At 32.6% G+C, this 18,294-nt stretch overlaps 1 protein-coding gene across 1 annotated transcript; it reads right to left on the minus strand.

Annotated features, from left to right (window-relative positions):
* Positions 1-1,154: 1,154 nt before the first annotated feature.
* On the minus strand, positions 1,155-15,882 carry LOC121122485 (uncharacterized). Its single transcript, XM_040717495.2, has 2 exons — positions 14,887-15,882; positions 1,155-3,706 (listed from the first exon to the last, which is right to left on the minus strand). The coding sequence occupies exons 1-2, from the start codon at positions 15,160-15,162 to the stop codon at positions 1,964-1,966; spliced, it is 2,019 nt and encodes a 672-aa protein (XP_040573429.1). The 5' UTR covers positions 15,163-15,882; the 3' UTR covers positions 1,155-1,963.
* Between the last annotated feature and the right edge of the window lie 2,412 nt (positions 15,883-18,294).

An 18,294-nucleotide genomic window follows, 5' to 3' on the forward strand; every position in this document is an offset into this window, starting at 1 on the left:
CCACTTTATTAGAGAAAATAGCACAGTATCACCGATATTCATGGATTAATAAGAACAATAAATAATGTGAATTTATTTTGAATAATTTCCAGAAAGCTTAGCTTCAAAGTGATATTACACTGCATAACCGAAACGATTCCTATATTATAAGTTTAATAAATATTAGGAATTGGAAAAAAAATTATATAGTATAATTCATTTTTACCTAATTTATCCTAGAGTATTATAAATGGATCGACAGAAGTCCATCCCACTAGTTGAAGTATTCCAAAACCATGATTTATCTAGTTGATGCGATTGTTTTTAAAATCTTGAGAGCCAACATGTATTGATTATATGTAGATGCAGGAAAGTTGTCGAAATCCTCGGAAGCATATGTTTCTTCAAAAAAGGTATCAGTTGGTAACGTGCAAGATATTATTTCTCCCTATTTTGAAAATTCAAAGGTATTGTGAGCGAAACAGTTTTTCTAGTGATCTCTGTCAGCAGATATACTTTCTATCAAAGTTGTCGACATATACTTTTCTTTTTGATTTACATTCATGAGGATTTAAACTATTTTCACATCTCTAATTATATGCATGATTTCAGTGCAAGGTGCATAACAAATATACATGCAACTGGTCTAGTAGTGCAAAAGTAAGTCACTTATAAATATAATACAATTAGGTCCAGAATAATCTCTCAGAGAGAATTTAACGAATTGAAGTTGAATTAAATTTAGATTTGATGTGCTTTTTTATATTTTTCATGTATGACCACGTTTTTTCCTATATGCAGGAAAAATGATTAAAAAACAAACAAACAATATTCTAAGATGAAGATCACATTCGAATAATTCGCCCATCATACATGAAGTAGAGATCAATTTAAAAAATGATAATCAACTTCATGACACTCACCATAAATGTAATATTTTAGGCACTTTTCATACTTATTTATCAAAACAACCAAATATGCTAAATATTTCGATTAGTCCATTAATCAAAATAATTTATTATAGAGATAGAAAAAACAACAGATTACAATAAAATTCATGCGCCAACTAGGTAAAATCTAACTTCAGACATCATGTGAGTGTAATAAACGATAGTTTAATACAGATTGGACCCATTTTAACGAAAAATTAGTAGATCATTTTTGACAAACACGACTTTAGTACTCGGCTAGCAATCTTTTAATTATCCCATAGGAGCAAAAAATATAACTTATAAAACTTGCATACAGTTCATAACTGACATAGTATTTAATTTCAAGAAATATTTATTTAAATCAATGAAAATAAATTTCTTCAAACGAATGGAACAAAAATATAATTTAAGACTAAAAAAAAAAGAGCAATGCATTGCATTTGTACCGTTTGCTTGTAGCTATAAGGAACTAGAGTAGATCCATTACTATGTATAATATCAAGTGAGCCTTATAATATAACATCAGAAGAATATTAATGTTTTGAAAAAATTAGAATATAACGGAATTAAACATAATTTATTTTGAAGGTACTTCATCAAAACTAGTGTATTGCGTTTATATATTAAAACATAAAGGAGTACAATTTGTTATATGAGAACTAGAGTTTCGAAAAAAAAAAAAAAAAAAAAAAAAAAGATTGAAGAGTGTAAGGTCTCAAGGTAATAGCCGTTACACCAGAACTGTAACTAAAAATAAAGTCATTTAAAGTCACGAAACAAAAAATAGTAAAATGCTTATTAGTTCAAACACAAATGAGTCAACAAAGCGAAGGAGGAAAAAAAAACAAACAAAGTGAGGAAATGAAAACAACTGCATTTGGGTACTAAGATTGAATTAAATACAAATTTAATCCTTCTTAATGGAAACTTTTATAATAGAGCATCATTTTCAGAAAATCATACTTGATATTGTTTTTAACAATACAAAAGAAAGAAGAAATCAAAAAAGGGGGGATAAAAGCTACGGAGAAATAAAGAAATGTGTATGTATTTTACATATGTTGCCACGAGGATGATATGAGTCCAAGAAAGGGATTCATATTTTCAGGAGGTTTCATGTTGTAGGCGGCCGAAGAGTGTGACTGTTGTTGTCCATGTGCAGACTGTTGATGCGCTTCCTGAGGCTGCAGTATCGTAGACGATGTTCGCGAAGAGGGTTGCACTTGATGCGCCGCTGACACAGCAGCAGCAGCCGCTGCTGCCGCCGCTGCTTGAGCATGGACTTGCGATTGCGCAGCCGCCGCTGCGGCTGCAGCTCTACTCTCCATCTCATCTTTGACATTGAGCCTCTGGAGTTGTAGGGCAATTTCGTGGGGAACAAAGTCTAGGATTTTGTTGTGCTTGGCCCCAATATGCATCATGATTCCTCCTTTATCGTGATGATTGTTGAAGGTCTTTTCACAAAAGGGACACTTGTTGGAAACATGTCCGTACTCTTTATTCATTTTCGAGTACAAATGAGAGGAAATAATATGTTGCTTAAGAACAGTGAGGGTGCTCAGTTGCTTATTGCAGTACATACAAATCAAATCATCCTTGTTGACTTGTCTCGTGTAGACGTTGTAGGGCTTCCGCGTGGTGTGGTATTGAAGGGCGTTGCTCTCATTCTCGGGCATGAACTCGAAAACCTTGCGATGCTTTCCCCCGATGTGTCCCACACAGTTGGTTTTGGTTTTTCCAGATTTGAAGTCCCTGTTGCAGACGACGCAGAGTGCGAAGTTGTGAGGGAAGTAGGTGCCTTCGTACTTGGACCAGATCTGGTCGTGGAAGTGAGAGGTGCTCATGTGCACCAGGAGTGTGGACACGTGGTCAAACTCGTGTTGACACACGTAGCACATGAAGCTCCTTCCGCCCACGCGCTGCTTCTTGGCCTGCTTCGTCTTTCCACCTCCAGACTGTTGTTGCTGGGCGGCGGCCGCCTGCTGCTGCTGCTGCTGTTGCTGCACTTGCTGGACCTGGTGATGGTGTTGCTGGAGCTGCTGGAGGTGGTGTTGCTGCTGGAGCAGATGATGTTGCTGCTGAGCAGCCGCCACCTGCTGTTGCTGATGCACTTGATGCTGCTGCTGCTGTTGGAGTTGGAGGAGGTTGAAGGGGTAGGCAGCCGCTGCTGCGGCTTCTGGAGAAAAGTCCATCACGGAATTCCCTTTGCTTGTCACAGATAAAGCAGCTGCTGCTGCTGCCGCTGCCGCCGCCGCCGCTGCAGCACTGTTTGTATTGCTCCCGAACAAAAACTCCGGGGAGAGAATCGTCTTGGGATGGTGATGCGTGGATCCGTTTAGAGATGAGCTACTCGTACTACTTGGAGTAGACGTGCTGCTTGAACTACAACTAGAGGATGACGCACTAGAACATGCCACTGCAGCCGCTGCTGCTGCCGCTGCGGCCATCGCTGCTGCTGCCTTCATGGATGGATCATAAGACGCCATCTTCTCACTCTCTCTTTCTCTCTCTTCCTCCTCCTCTACCTCCTGCTCCTCAAGCCTCTCTCTCCCTCTCTTTCCCTCCTCCTCTTCTTCTTCTTCACGCACCAGCTCCTTCCTTTTCTTTTTCGTCTTCTTCTTTTTCAGCTTATTTCTTAAAGAGCCCTCTTCTGCTGCTGTTGCTGTTCCTCCTCCTCCTCCTCCTCCTTCCTCCTCAGCTCCTTCTTTCTTGTTCACTCCTTCCCCCTCTCGGGTGCCGGCAAATTCATAAAACGGCAAACTTCTTCCTCCTGAATTGCTTTCTCGAAGAAGAACCTGTGTAACAAAAGGAGTGCGTGGATTAGGAACTATGTATTTATTCGAATATTATTAAATTATATATTAATTATTATTAATACTAATGATATATAAATACGCGTAGAGAAATGCCATCCGTTTTATTAGTCTATTAAATTAAAACATTTTTAATTACCTATTTAAGAAGGAAGTTATCATTGTTATAATTTGAGTAAAATTATTTATTTACTAGTTTTTAAGTATTTAAAAAAAACCCGTAAATTAAGAACTACTTGACGAGAGGTTGGTTTAATATTAAAATTATTCAAAAAAATCCGTGTTTCTCATTCTTTCATTGTGACGATCGATTTTGACGTCTTTAAGTGTCATGTGCAGTACATCCAAATGGTTAAAAAGAATAATTTTTCGATAAAAATTGACAATAGTTCGTATAAGGGTACAATTGTAGTCCGCACTCAATTTGAGATAAATCATTCAAGCTTGCTTTTGTGTTAATGATCCACATCTTAAATACACATTACAGAGTTGATCTTATCTTGTGGTACACTTTTTTTATTTTCACATTTATTACCCCTGTGAATATTCAGAACAGCCGTTACATCACAACCAAACATCCAACCAATGTCTTAGCTTCAGTGAGATATGTCTTCAAAACAATAAAACCACTGGTCAGCAGAGGCAAAGTCTGCCTTCCCATTTTTGTGGAGAGGAAGAAGCGTCTCAATGCAGATGCCTAAATTACTCCTCACAGAAGTGTAAACTCTCAAAAGTATTCCATCAAAAAGGAGGGGACCAAGCTCGAGTCTGACAACATAGTCAAAGTCTGCAAGGGATTTAGGCCTCGTATGGCAATTTGTTATGGCTGAGGACTCACTTATTGAATAAAAGCCGATACTATTTTGAAAGGATTTTCTTAAATATATATCCTCACAAAACCCCTTGTTTAAATTTTACTCATGAAAAATTGATAAAGAAAGTGTGTACTACTAAATAAGATATATCCCGTGTATATAAGTCTGTTTTTGGTATTATCAGACATGTAATCCAAAATGGTCAAACAGATTCGTCTCAAATTTTGCAAATTAGACACATGGAATCACCATGCATGTTCCTATGATATGCTCTTTCTATATCCCTCTCTTTATCTCTTTTCTTCTACCTTTATTCTTTGTTTCTATATCCCCTCTATTTAGACCATATAATACTAGTTTCTAGTGTTATATGTTCAGCCCTGCAACAAGGATATCTCCTGTATGTATAATATAAAACCAATGGGCCATGAAACAAGGATACAATAACATCATTAATTCTCCCTCCCTCCTAAAGAAAAAATAATAATATTAATGTACCCATATAGTGACACTAATTAGATATGAATATATTTCCAATTCAGCAAATTGATCCATTTAAGATAATTATAAAATCCTAGATACGAAATGATTATAAAGTATGAATGTACTACTATTAGGATTATCCATTTGGTAATGAAAAGTATGTCTGTGTGTGTGGGGAGGGAGGGGGGAGTTCTTTGTGCACATTATTCAAGTGAAATAGAAAGTGTTTTGAAGCAGCTTCCTTGTCTTAGAATAACAAGAGAATGAAAGAAGTTTGTTATATACATTTTTAAGGTTTGTACAAGTTGCAATTTTGTATGAGATATAACTGGTAAGAGTTAAAAAAATTTCGTCTTTAATTGCATTATTTAATTATGGAACCAACCACTTAAATCACCGACTACTAAATAATGACATCATTTAATTTCAATTTATTAAAAATTACTTGACTAATATGTATTTACAAGTAATATTTTAAATGTTGGGCTTCGGTCATGATTTTTAGTATAAGATACTAATTTATTCCTTAAAAATAGTTTGTTCTGGACCGGTCTCAAATAAAAATTCGTCCTTGATCCGTCACAAGGAATAACCGAATCTATATCGGTTTTACAAAAAAAAATCGGTCTATATCGGTTTCATTTAAAATAAAGTCCAGATTGATTCTATAGACGAATTGTTGGTGACGTAGGTTGTATTTCCAAATGCTGAGCATTTACCTACAATAAAGCCATGTAAAGTTAAATAAATAACATCGCTCAAATCGGTCTAAAACAAAATAATTCAAGACTGAACCAGTAAAAAAAATTCGGTCCTGGACCGAGTCTCAACACTAATATCAACCATTTAATCAAAATACAATCATCTTAAGATCTTTGTCAAAAGTATAGAGAAATCATCTTTTAAAATGTTTCACCTCGTTTTTGGGTTGCAATTTTCATGTACAAGTTACAACTTGTTTATAATTTATTTGTAAACTAGGTGAAAATTCCAGACACCCATGTGTTAGTTATATCTATATTTATAAAACAAAATTTGTCTGTACGTACAAATAGATATGTGCATCTTTTCCGTAATGTCATTTTTGAGTGCATCTTAAAACTGCGTAGATACAATCAAGTGTGCATGTCATATTAAAAAAGAAAGGAAAAGGATTCTAAATTTAAAGAAATAGTTGTAAAAAGGAATTGAATGTTGCAGGCGTTTAGGTCAATTCATATTTCATACAACTCTTTACCATTATAAAATATGGGGTAAGGACTCATTTTTAACAACAAGTTGGTGTATCTAAAGCTACAATTATGAAATCAAGGAAATAAACACAAACCCTACTGCCGTATCTAGAAATGTTATGGATAGGGATAACTCCGATGTCGACCCTTCATTCTACTCCGAGTCCAACAAGGACAAACACTTATAACTCTGCAACAAATCATCAATGTTACAGTTCGTTGTTCACACACTAGTGATTACTTTATACTTATAATCTATATGTACTCTCTTCAATAATATAAGAATAATAACAAAATATATTCAGGTTCCCACAACAAAAAGACATACATTAAATTGTAAAATAAAAATGAATGAATGTTGCTTTAGGTGAGATTTAGCAACAATAACCAAGGCCCAGGTATTGTATATTTTAGTCTCTAGACTAAAGCTCATCAAGTCATATTAAACAAAATGAAAGTTTTATTATTATTATTGAGTAGATAACATCGAAGTAAATTAATATATCGGAAAATCGACATCGGAGTAATTCATTTCTCTATAATTTCTAGATACGGTAAAAGTGTTTGTGTTTATGTATGTAACTAGCAAAAACAGAGAGTAACACTTAGGATTTTCCATATTCTTAAAGCAAAGTTTGTCTGTTCGTACACACCTAATAACTCTAGGAATGTCGGTTAGTACAGCTAGTATGTGATAATAATTTTTGTAGTTTAAACGGCATTCGAAAGACAATGAACAAACAATTAATTCTACACTCAGGAAGTATAATTGAAAACTAAACATTTTGAATCTGGAATTTTAACAAGTTTAAATTCAAAAACTAGAAGAGCTACATTAACTAAACTTTGTACAAATGCTGGCACATATGTTGCCATTCTTTATCCTCAATGTAGTCTCCATTGACTTTGATAATGGCCTTGATGCGCCACCGGAAGATCTGATATTTGATAATAATTTAATTGGAGCTCACTTAAAAAAAAAAAAAAATCCAACAAACCCAGCCCCCCTAAAGTGTAAGCCTATGGACGCCCTTATAGCAAAATTGCATTTTATAACTATTATTTAAAATACTAAAGAATCGGAATTGGCATCGGGAATTGATCTGGAATCGTCCCATCACTAATAAATATATATGATATATGCCAAGGGTAATAGAAATGCAAGGTTAAATCATAAGGCGTGAACGACTGATGTTTGACCTCCAACACGTTTTTTAATATTGACGTCATGGTGTCTGAGTATTTAGTCAAAATCTGTCTTTCTTGCCCAGCAGTCGGTACAATACATCAAATTCAAAATTCTAGCAATAGTGACGTCATAGACTATGATTGGTTACGTTTTTTGTCAAAATCTGCCTGTATTGCCCGGCAGTCGGTAAAATACATCAAATTGAAAATTATAGCAAGCCCCATTACACGATGCTCTAACCTTGTTTTCTATTAACCTTGAAATATGCTAAATATTTAAGGGATGTTTTAGGAACTTTTAGGGGAAGCTCCCTCCCCTACCCCCAAAGAAGGAGGCTAACGACGCCACTGTGTCGGAGGAATGATCGATTCCTCACTTTATTAAGTCTCCAGATTTCCACTACCCACCCTGTATACTACAACCATTTGAAAAGAATTGATTATTTAAAGAGGGTTTAAATAAATAGTAAAATAAATATTAAAAAAACAATAAGTGGAACAGCCAAGCCAACCAATCATACGTTACACATGTAATATGTATATATATGTATTCAGTCAGAAGAGAGGGGAGAATAACGAACAAAGGAAATAGTTTTTATTTTATTTTAATTATTATGTTTTATTTTTTTTTATTTTATCATTTTAGTAGTTGTTTCCAGCTTAATGTTAAAGGAAATAAAATGAAAATGAGAAATAAAGAAGGAAAAAAATCCATATACAATTGTGTGAGAATACAGGGTGTTTAATGATGTTGTTTAATGTATGTATGTGTGGAACACCTTCTTTTTTAAGCTATCACCTGGAGCGTTCCAATGAGAGGGGGAAGATAAATAATACAAATGACAGGAAACATGTCCTACTGTAATTATACGTAATTGTTTTTTTAATATACTTAAATATATAAAACTACAGCAACAAAAAGTTTCGAGATATATCCGCTCTGCACAGTAGTTGGTGCTTGTATAAGCAAAATGTACACAAAGTTACAATTTAAAAATGAGGATCATGCAATAATGGAGATAAGAACGTCATAAATTGCATCATAATTGAAGGAGAGGTCATTTTGGGGGCTCCATGTTGATATTTCTATAACATAAAATGAACATATTTCAAATAAATCTCCATTAAACTTCATCAAATAACTTTATGAATAAAAATAAAAAAGTCTGAGCATATGCACGAATGTCATAAATAGCATCATACATGAAGGAGACGCCATTTTGAGGGCTCAAAAATTTATATTTTTACATCATAAAATGAACACATTTCCAATAAATCTCCATTAAACTTCATAAAATGGCTTTATGGTCAAAAAAGTCATAACGCCAGCAATGAATACTACTTGATGACAATAGTAAACACTGATATTTGCAGCGATGTTCATAAGGGGTTGGTTGAAGGTATGTCTCCCTCCTCCCCCCCCCCCCTTACCAAAATCAAGGAATTTTTGTATTAATAGAATCAAAGATAAATGATAGCTTAAAAAAAAATCAGAGGGAAAATAAACAGAATTTTGTATGTTAAAGGATTTCGTTTAAAAAAATGTTCATTTGGTCCAACTCAGGGACGGCTCAAAAAATAGAACTTTACGGACTATAGTCCATAAGTACACAATATGTATTATTTTATTATGTAAGTATCAATATGAAGGAATTGTTCGTAATTAATCATTTCTGCTACCAGCTGACAGACAAAGTGATAACATCCCTCTCAAAAAAACAATCAATCGAAAAATGGCCTAATGGAGGAACATCGCAGCTCACTTGACAAAGCGCTTGGGAAAATGATTCTCTTGAACTTAATGTACGAAGGTTCGCGTCTCGGTATTTCCTAGAACATATCATACTAGAAATTTGTAAGTGAAGGCTCAAGCGTGCCCGCTACAAATGGGGCAGAAGAACTGAGAATTACGACAATGACATACCATAACTTTACAAGATCATTTGTTATATTTTTATGGGAAAAAAGTGTTTATTGGATTTAAATAGTCAAACATTTACCTAAATAAAAAATCAGGCGAATGAAATCCATAAATCAGTTTTTATGAAATTATTTAATTCCAATATCAAACTTGTGACATGCTTCTTTTGTTTTTTGGTATAGATAAACAAATATACTTATATACTATGATGAACTTCAAAGACAATTCCTGGGTTAGATGGAGTAATTGGTATACTTTAATGTTTATTTATACTTAATCAGTCCAACTCCATTTTTAAAAAAAAAGAGTCGAATTTTTTTTAAATAAACCTTTTCTTGGAAAAGGTACATGGATAATTTTTTATCAATTTTATGATATAAAGAGTCTCGCTTTAAAAGGGGTGGGTATGCCCCTCCAGTCCCTCCTGAGTACGCCCAATTTACTGTATTTTTTGTTGTCGGCTGTCGATGTCTTTGCCCCCCCCAATATGTTTCCTTAAAGTTGATTAGTTGAATTAGAATTATCCTTTGTTAATGCATGAACAATTTGATTTCTATAAATTTGAATAATGATTTTATAGTATGGAAGAATTGGCAAATTACTAGCTGATTTTGCCACCTTTTTCTGTTTCTTTTCGGGGCAAGGGTTCTGATATATGTACATTAAAAGTATGGATGAGTAAAAAATTCAAATACGATGTTAATTCGTAACTGGATTGAGCTTTTTAGTTCTAAGCAATTTATCCCATCGTAAGCATAGGTTTAGAAAAAGAGTCCTGTTTTTAGTTGGGGGGGGTATTTGACCGAATATTTGAGACTATCATCTTTTAAAAAAAAACTTTTTTTTACATGCATTTCTTTGATGTCCTTAGAAACTTAACATTTGCCGTAATATAGATTATTTATCCATAAATTGAGGGAGGGGGGTTGAAACAATTGCCCATAAATATTTTATTTTTTAATTGCCCAGTTATTAATAGTAACTGCCCAGTCATTTACGTTTACGCTTATTAGGATAGGATATGGCATGGAATTCTATACACATGGAATAATCAAGCCTGTATCTAGCTTGTTTTTCTTTTTCTTTTTTTGCCTCTTGAAGGAATAAAGTAAAAATATGAAGTTGACTTTGTTTTTTCCCTTTTTTGTCATCCCATCACTTCTTTTACATTACCCTCATGTGGGAATATAAAGTTCGCGCAATTATTCAAAGTCTTTTAAGTTCCATGGATATGGCCATAAGAAATAATTGGAAGCTGGAATAATTTTTCTATTGAGCATATAATTGTCTCAAAAATGCCTTTGAAACATTGGCTTGTATCTTTGTATATACATGGGCAACCGTAAAATTATAATTATTGGAATCCAAAAGTTAAATTTTTTTAGAAAAAAATTCAAAAATCCATAGCTATTTACAAAAAATTAAATCCTTTGGAAAAAAATTTCCAAAATTTAATTTCAAAATTTTTTCTAAAAAAAAAATAATTCAAAAATGGATAATTATTCACTAAAAATTATAATTTTTGAAAGACCAATTTGAAAAATTAAATATTTAGGGAAAAAATTTCAAAAATCCACAGCTATTCCCCTCAAAAAAACTTTGAAAAAAAATATCAGATTAATTTTTTTGGGAAAAAAATTCTAATATTAAATTTTTTGCTCTGCTGCACAATTTTCCAGAATGACGAAAAACATGTCCAGTAAACAGCAAAAATTCCTTAATTGGGGGAGAAGCTACACCCTCTTCAGCCAAATCCCTGTGGAGATTGAAAAAAATGGGGATTTTTCCTTCCCTTCATGTATATTCAAGATTAATTTTATGTTGACACACCACAAAATGTATACTTCAATTGCAGTGGTAAACGTTTTATGTACAAAGTGAGTGTGTTAGTCTCAAAGAACCTTCATATTTATTCGTCTATTCAAACAACCTTCAAATATATATAAATGCAGTTTGAAAAAAAAACATAACAAAGGCTAATAAAATGGAGCATTCCAAATTTGATGGTATTAAAAAAATAAATACAGTGTGTTTATTTGGTATCGCCACCATATCATTTTTTTAGTATTTGATTTGACAAATGAATAATATCTATTATATCATAATATTTGATATATTTGGGCTCTTTGAAACAGCACGTATTTTGTAGTCGAAGATAATAATGCAAAAAAAAAAAAAAAAATAGAATAAATTCTTTGAATGTATCTTTACCTGAAGAATATAACAATAATATTATAATATTAGTATAAATCCTGTTCCACTGTTATGATTATATATTTATACACTAATATTTTGTTGGCCGAAGATATTTATTTAAAAAGAAAAAAAAGAAGAAAAAAAAAAGGTTTTTTTTCTATATATTTTATTTAAAGAAGAAAAAAATAATAAAAATGGGAAGAGTGTTTCAGAAAGAGGAGTTTTTCTTTGTTGAAAGAATATTAGAGTTATATATTGTGTACAAGTTGCAATTTAAAAATGAGCTGAACCATTTTTAACAAAGACGTTACTTTGAGTACATACTTCTCTTAGAGCAATAGAGATTCAGATCCCAAGTACTCCCTAGGATATACAGGATTGGGCATTAAAATGTGGACTGTCAATTAATATTATTTTTCTCATTAATATAGGAAGGTTTTGTGATTATTTTTTAGCATTCTGGTTTAGCCATCCTTTGTGTATAAACAAACTAAAATAAACATTACCTCAGGTCGTCATCATGATTGCACCAAAAGGACGTGCATATTAAATCTCCTAGATTCTGAAGTGTAGGTGGGGAGGATTATGGACATTGTGAAGTGCTCCAGGAGCCTGGCTTTAAGGGTGGCCAAGATGAGAAATGATGAACCCCACTAAATCGATGAATCGCCTCTCCATGCCTGCAAGGCCCATCAGGGAGGCATGAAGGGCGTCCTGAGATTGTTGCAACTTGTACAAGGAAATTGCAATAAAAAAATGAATTGAACCATTTTTAACAAAGGCTTTACTTAGAGTACTTCACACAGAACAGACTAAATATAGTTATGATACTGATCCATATAAGATTCGATATAATATATACACAATATCGTAGTCACTTTTAATATAGCCAATAAATACCTAATATATTGGCCCTGTCTACATAATATAAGGATGCCATATATTTGTATTTTTTATATGAACATAATTAATAAAAAAGACGTATTATTCTATCCCTGCCATTGAAAAGATATCATTCAAACCCCCTCATTTTCAGTACTCATAATATATATGTGACACTTCAAACCAAAAATAAATTAAAATGATTTTTTCTCGAAATTGAGTGTGAATTACATTTGTATTCTTCCATTTAATACTCGTCAATTTCTATTAACAAATGATTCTCATTAGCCCTTTGCATGTGCCGCAAAATTGCACTTAAAGTACCCAAAATTCAACATCACATATAAAAATGGATTGATTTTATTATAAAAACCATATCAGGACGAGTATAGGTCTTTTAAATCAATTAAAGCTTATTAGCTATAGATAAAATAATTGGGTATCCTAGCCCATCACACAAATATAAATATATAGCCTATAATTGATACAAATATGTCAATGAAATAGACCTAACAATGGAAGTAAACAAATGTTAGATTGGGATTTATTCAAGACTTTTTTGAATGTTGACGCACATATCATAAATAAGTAATTACTCTAATCTATGAAAATCGATTATAAAATGATCATATAATTCAATTAATAGCTGACTGGCAGTATCAACGGCCTCGTTTTATTCTTTTGATAATATGAATATGACATTAAGGAACATATTGTACCAAGGTATAACTTTACGAACAAAAAAATAGAGTGTATTTTGATGTCAGCTGTCAATTTTTCTCGTACAATGATTAGTAGTGATCTGAACGTCTATTGGTTGAACCTCAATGAGCTCAATTATTGAATAATAATCATAACAAACTACTAATTGATTTTAAAGCCCTTTTCCTCCCAGTTTCTTTTTGGAAGGAAAGGTTGCAAGATATAATAATCACGTTTGTACAATATATTGTACAAGTTGTAACTTGTACACAATTTACTAATAATGTTTCAAAACAAGGAAAAGGTGTTCGTAATTATGTAACACATGGGCAAAAAATTCTCGTGATTCACACAATTCACCTCATTTTCAGTTGTGACCAACCTTTGAAAGACAGCTGTCAAATTTTCATTGCAATGAGTTCTTTATTTTGTGAGTAATTATGCTAAATCTGACGCTACTTTTGTTAATTCAAAAACAATGAATCAAAGAATAATTTCGCGTATTAATTTAACATTGTCCCTGAATGGGGGGAAAATACCGCTCCAGCTAAGGAATGGCTTTAAAAAAGTTATAGAGGCTCTGCTTCATAAAGTGAATAAATAATAAAAAAAACAATAATAATCTAAAAAAAACAATTTGGAAAGAAAAAAAAAGTATTTTCTGTGTTAATCCCATTACTTTTCAGTCCATGTGTTAACACATAAATATACAGTGCATTTTGTTGTCAGCTATCGTTTTTTCTCCTACTCCCCCCTGATTAGTAGTATCCGAACATCTATTGGTTGAACTAAAAGTAGCTCAATTGAATGTAAATCATTCCATAGTTGGGAACAATTGCCTAACTTACAATGGACTTTTTCTGGAATCGACATCGGGATAAGAATGTTTAATTTGCTATTCCGATTCTTATATATAGTTATTTATTAATGGTATTAAACTATTTATTACTTTTCTAAGCTATGGAAAAAAAAAAAAAAAAAAAAGGAGAAAAAAGGAAAATTCGCCTTGGAAAAAGCTCGCCGGCCAGAGGAATCGCCTTCCTTGATTTAATCTAAATAATATTTAGATTAAATAAAAGATTTTATCAAACGTAATTCTAAGAAATTGTATTTTTTAACTATTATTCAAATTTAATTTGTCCCATCAGTTTCTAACTACCAACTGATTTGAGGCCTGTTCTCACTGTTTACTTGGGAAAGGTTGCGTGACAAATACATGACTGTCTTTGTCTCTTATTTTAGGAAGACACATTTCCTTTCAATGTACATATTAATTATGGATGGTAAATTTATAATATATACGTATATATATATTATATTAATCGAACTTACTTTAATGAATTATTACAGGTAAAAAAAAAAAATAATAAATGAAAAAAAAAAAAAAACCTAATGCCGTTTCTACAATAAATTTAACAAAAAAAAAAAAAAATAACAATAAAAATAAAAAATAAAATAAAAAGTTTATACATTTACAGGTTGTCTCATTTCTCCTGCCTTTCTCCCTCCAAGAAAACAGTGAACGCGAGAATTTTTACCCACCTTCGTATTAAAAAAAAAAAAAAAAAGACGCATCAAATTTATTATTATAAAAAAAAAAAAATAAGTCGGGAAAGGGGGTTTAGAAAAAAAATACATATATATTTATATATGTATGTATACACACAGACAAACCTTAGTTTTACGTACACTTTATTTATTTTACAAACAACCTATTTGATGCTCTTGATTGAATCAACCTACCTGGAGATAGGTTTTGGACTCCACGTAATTTCGGAGATCCTCCCCTCCGAAGTGAAACACAAAGTTGTGGAGATCACAAACGTGTTTAAAGAACTCCAGCCTGTACTCAAAGTTTTTACCACAATAAGGACAATCCTCCTGATCCTTCCAATAGTCAGAGAGTTGATGGAATTGATGTTGAGAACCGATGTGTCTCTTTAGATCCTTGAGGTTTAAATACCCAAAAGAACTACAATAAGGACATTCAAAGCTCTCTCTGGATTCCCACCGTTTCATATTCGGAGGAAATCGCGGATCTTTGGACTAATGTTGAATGCTGTGCTTCTTTGTTAGGAGATGAACGACTCTCTCGGTGAAGAAATGGGGAGAGCATTTCGGAAGGAAGGGTGTTCATGATGGTGCTAGAAATAATGGATATCCTGGAGTGAAAGAAGAGTCGGTGATGAAGAATATGAAATATGAAGGTGTAGCCCCAATTGATTATATTATTTCTGTCAAAGTGCAACACGTTATTTTTTCCTTCTCCGTTTCTTATTCTTGTTATTTGACAAAGTTGTTCAGAATAAATCTATTTTGTTTTTTATTAGAAAAAAACCCCAAAAACTATCCGTCTGAGTAATTAGCTACTAGGAGTGAAAAACAACAGCGAAACAGCAACAATATAAACCGTACTGCTTCCACTCAAACATCAATACAAACACTAATATATAAATACATATTTTTTTTTTTTTTTTTTTTGACAATACTAAATAAAAAAATATCGGATTTTTTTTTTTTTTTTAATTCTATATTTTTTATTATTATATGGTGTGTTCTTCAAAGTATAATAATATAGTTCTTTTTTTTAATATTGTATATGTATAGAAGAGCTTTTCTTCTTCTTCTCAACAGTTGCCTTAGATCGGTAATAAGGAGTGCGTTTAAAATTATAATAATAACAATATCAGACGTGCCTGTGGTGTAACGAACGAGTAGCAAGCATGAATGAGAGCGAACACCCGCCCGTAAAAAGTATTGCCCTCGCGAACTCAATAAATGTACGCGCACTCCTCATTTTATATTTTTTTTTTCTTTTTTTTTCCCTTTTCATATAAAACTATATTTTTCCCTCGAAGCTTGTATTTGAAAAAATATATAAAATAAAAAAAAATATATACAGGGTGTCCAACTAATGCAGTATACCCTTTTAATATTTATTGATTTATTTATTAGCAACATCCTTTATACATAAATTATCTTTTTTCAAAATATTAAATACTAGGGTTAGTACGAGGAATTGGAGAGTTATGAGGCGTCAATGGACAGACTAACTTTGTTTTAATAATATTTAATGTTCAGTAGGACTTGTTTGTAGATACACGGCAAAAGTATCACGGCGAAACTCAATGGGATTTTAAACGATAATTATGTCTCTAAACATTATTATGAAATGCAAAAACTCCAAGCTCAATGCAAAGTTTATATCACAAGAAAATGATGCCAAAGAGTAATTTGAATTTTTACACAGAAATTATACTTCCTCTTAGTGTTTGTATTTGAGATCTTATCGTGGTTTGATTAGATAGAGAATAGTGGCTATTCTTTTAAGTCAAAAAGTCACTATAGAAGATAATTCCCTAATAAATTGATAGTGGTTCTATCAGGTGCGTCCACAGGGGTGGTTTTTTTTGGGGGCTGTAGAAATTAAGGAATTTTGGTTTTTAGAAGAAAATTTCATTTGTGAAATTTGATTTTTTGTGAATAGCTGTGAATTTTTGTTTTTTTTCAAAAAAAAATATTTTTTTGAAAATAGCTGTGAATTTTTTTCTATATTTTAACATTTGAAATTTAATTTTGAAACTTTTATCCAAAAAAAAATATTAATAATAATAACACGTGGAACTTTATTTTTCATTTTTTTCTAAAATCCCCCCCAAAAAACCCCAAAAATATATATATATATATATAATCCTGTGGACGCCCCTAGCTATACGTTTTTCATGACTACACTCACACGTAGCTACTCAATCCTTGGATGCAACCCCTAAAAAATGAAAGTATAATAACAACTGCTTGTGAATATACAAGAACAAAAAGAAAATCCTTTTGCAGCCCGAAATATATGTGCAACTCTTTTCGTTTTTAATAAGAAGTAATAAGCTTTAGCTCAGACCGCTTGAAGATAAACCCAACTAAACACACAAATATACATTGTGCCTTGTTATCAGCTCTAGATTTCTCCCCTTATTTTCTCCTAACCTGTGTTCTGAACATTGATTACTTGAATAATTAAAATCAGGTCATGCTAAGTTACATTGAAAAATCCTCAACAATGATTGAATATTCATTCCCTAATTGGGTGCCTCTTGTTACGAAAGGTTCTGTGATGACAAATATTTCTCCACTTTTTTTAAGCATGAGGTGTTAACCTATATCTAAATACTCTCGTTGTTAAGTCCTTCCAGACAATAAAGCAATGGTGTTGTTTACTCATATTAGTAGGTAAATAGAGAGTCAGAGAGTGACGCCATCTTGCGGCAAATAATACAACTCCCTGAACGATAATATTATTCAACATAATATAGGTGGGCTCAATTAGAGGGGCTATAAAAAAATTATGTTACGCTCCAAAGTTAAGGACTGTCACACCACTTAGAGGAGGATATATATTTTCTAGTTTGCTCATACCCTACTAAACAAATTTTACTTTATAGATATATACAGAATGGGGATTTTAAATCACGATAAATGAATGTATATTACAATATATATTTCTCAAAACGGATTAAGCACGGACATCTTTTGGTCTTACATGATGAAATCCACTCCATAGATAAGTCAATAACTCAAACCAATCCCTTGCAGCTTCAACCACAGGCTCTAAACTTGCCCTCAATCTGGGAAAGGCATTGATGAGGAACTTCTTCTCCATGTTGGTCACTGCCTCGAGAATGGTAGTTCGAAAGGGGTCAACAGGGTTATGTATAACTATATTAAACTCTGTCTCCAAGACATATTGTAGTCCAAGGGATTCCAATCCGTTTTCCTTAGTCTCAATTTGAACAAACTGCCCAAAATTTAAAATTTTAGCATGACCCCCAATCTGTTCAAATCAATTAAAAATATCTTGCATCATTATCTATAGGGTTATTTGCGTCCTTGAGCGTGCGCCCAGCATAGAATACGAAGGCATGGCCTTCGTATTCGGAGGAGATATCTGAAGGATCTTTTATTTTTCTCATATAGTTTTGGAGGCTGAATCTGATGAGATCCCTTTCATCAATATAAAACGTCGAGTCGTGAAGATATTGAGGCACAAACTTGTTCCGAATTTAAAATCTCCACCCTGTATAAAAATATTCTTGGTTTCTTCCCCTATATTTTTTATATGATTATTTTTTTCGTGAAAAAAGGAAAAATATACATATA

This window comes from Lepeophtheirus salmonis, chromosome 8 (genome assembly GCF_016086655.4).
Source record: "Lepeophtheirus salmonis chromosome 8, UVic_Lsal_1.4, whole genome shotgun sequence".
Taxonomy (NCBI): domain Eukaryota; kingdom Metazoa; phylum Arthropoda; class Copepoda; order Siphonostomatoida; family Caligidae; genus Lepeophtheirus; species Lepeophtheirus salmonis.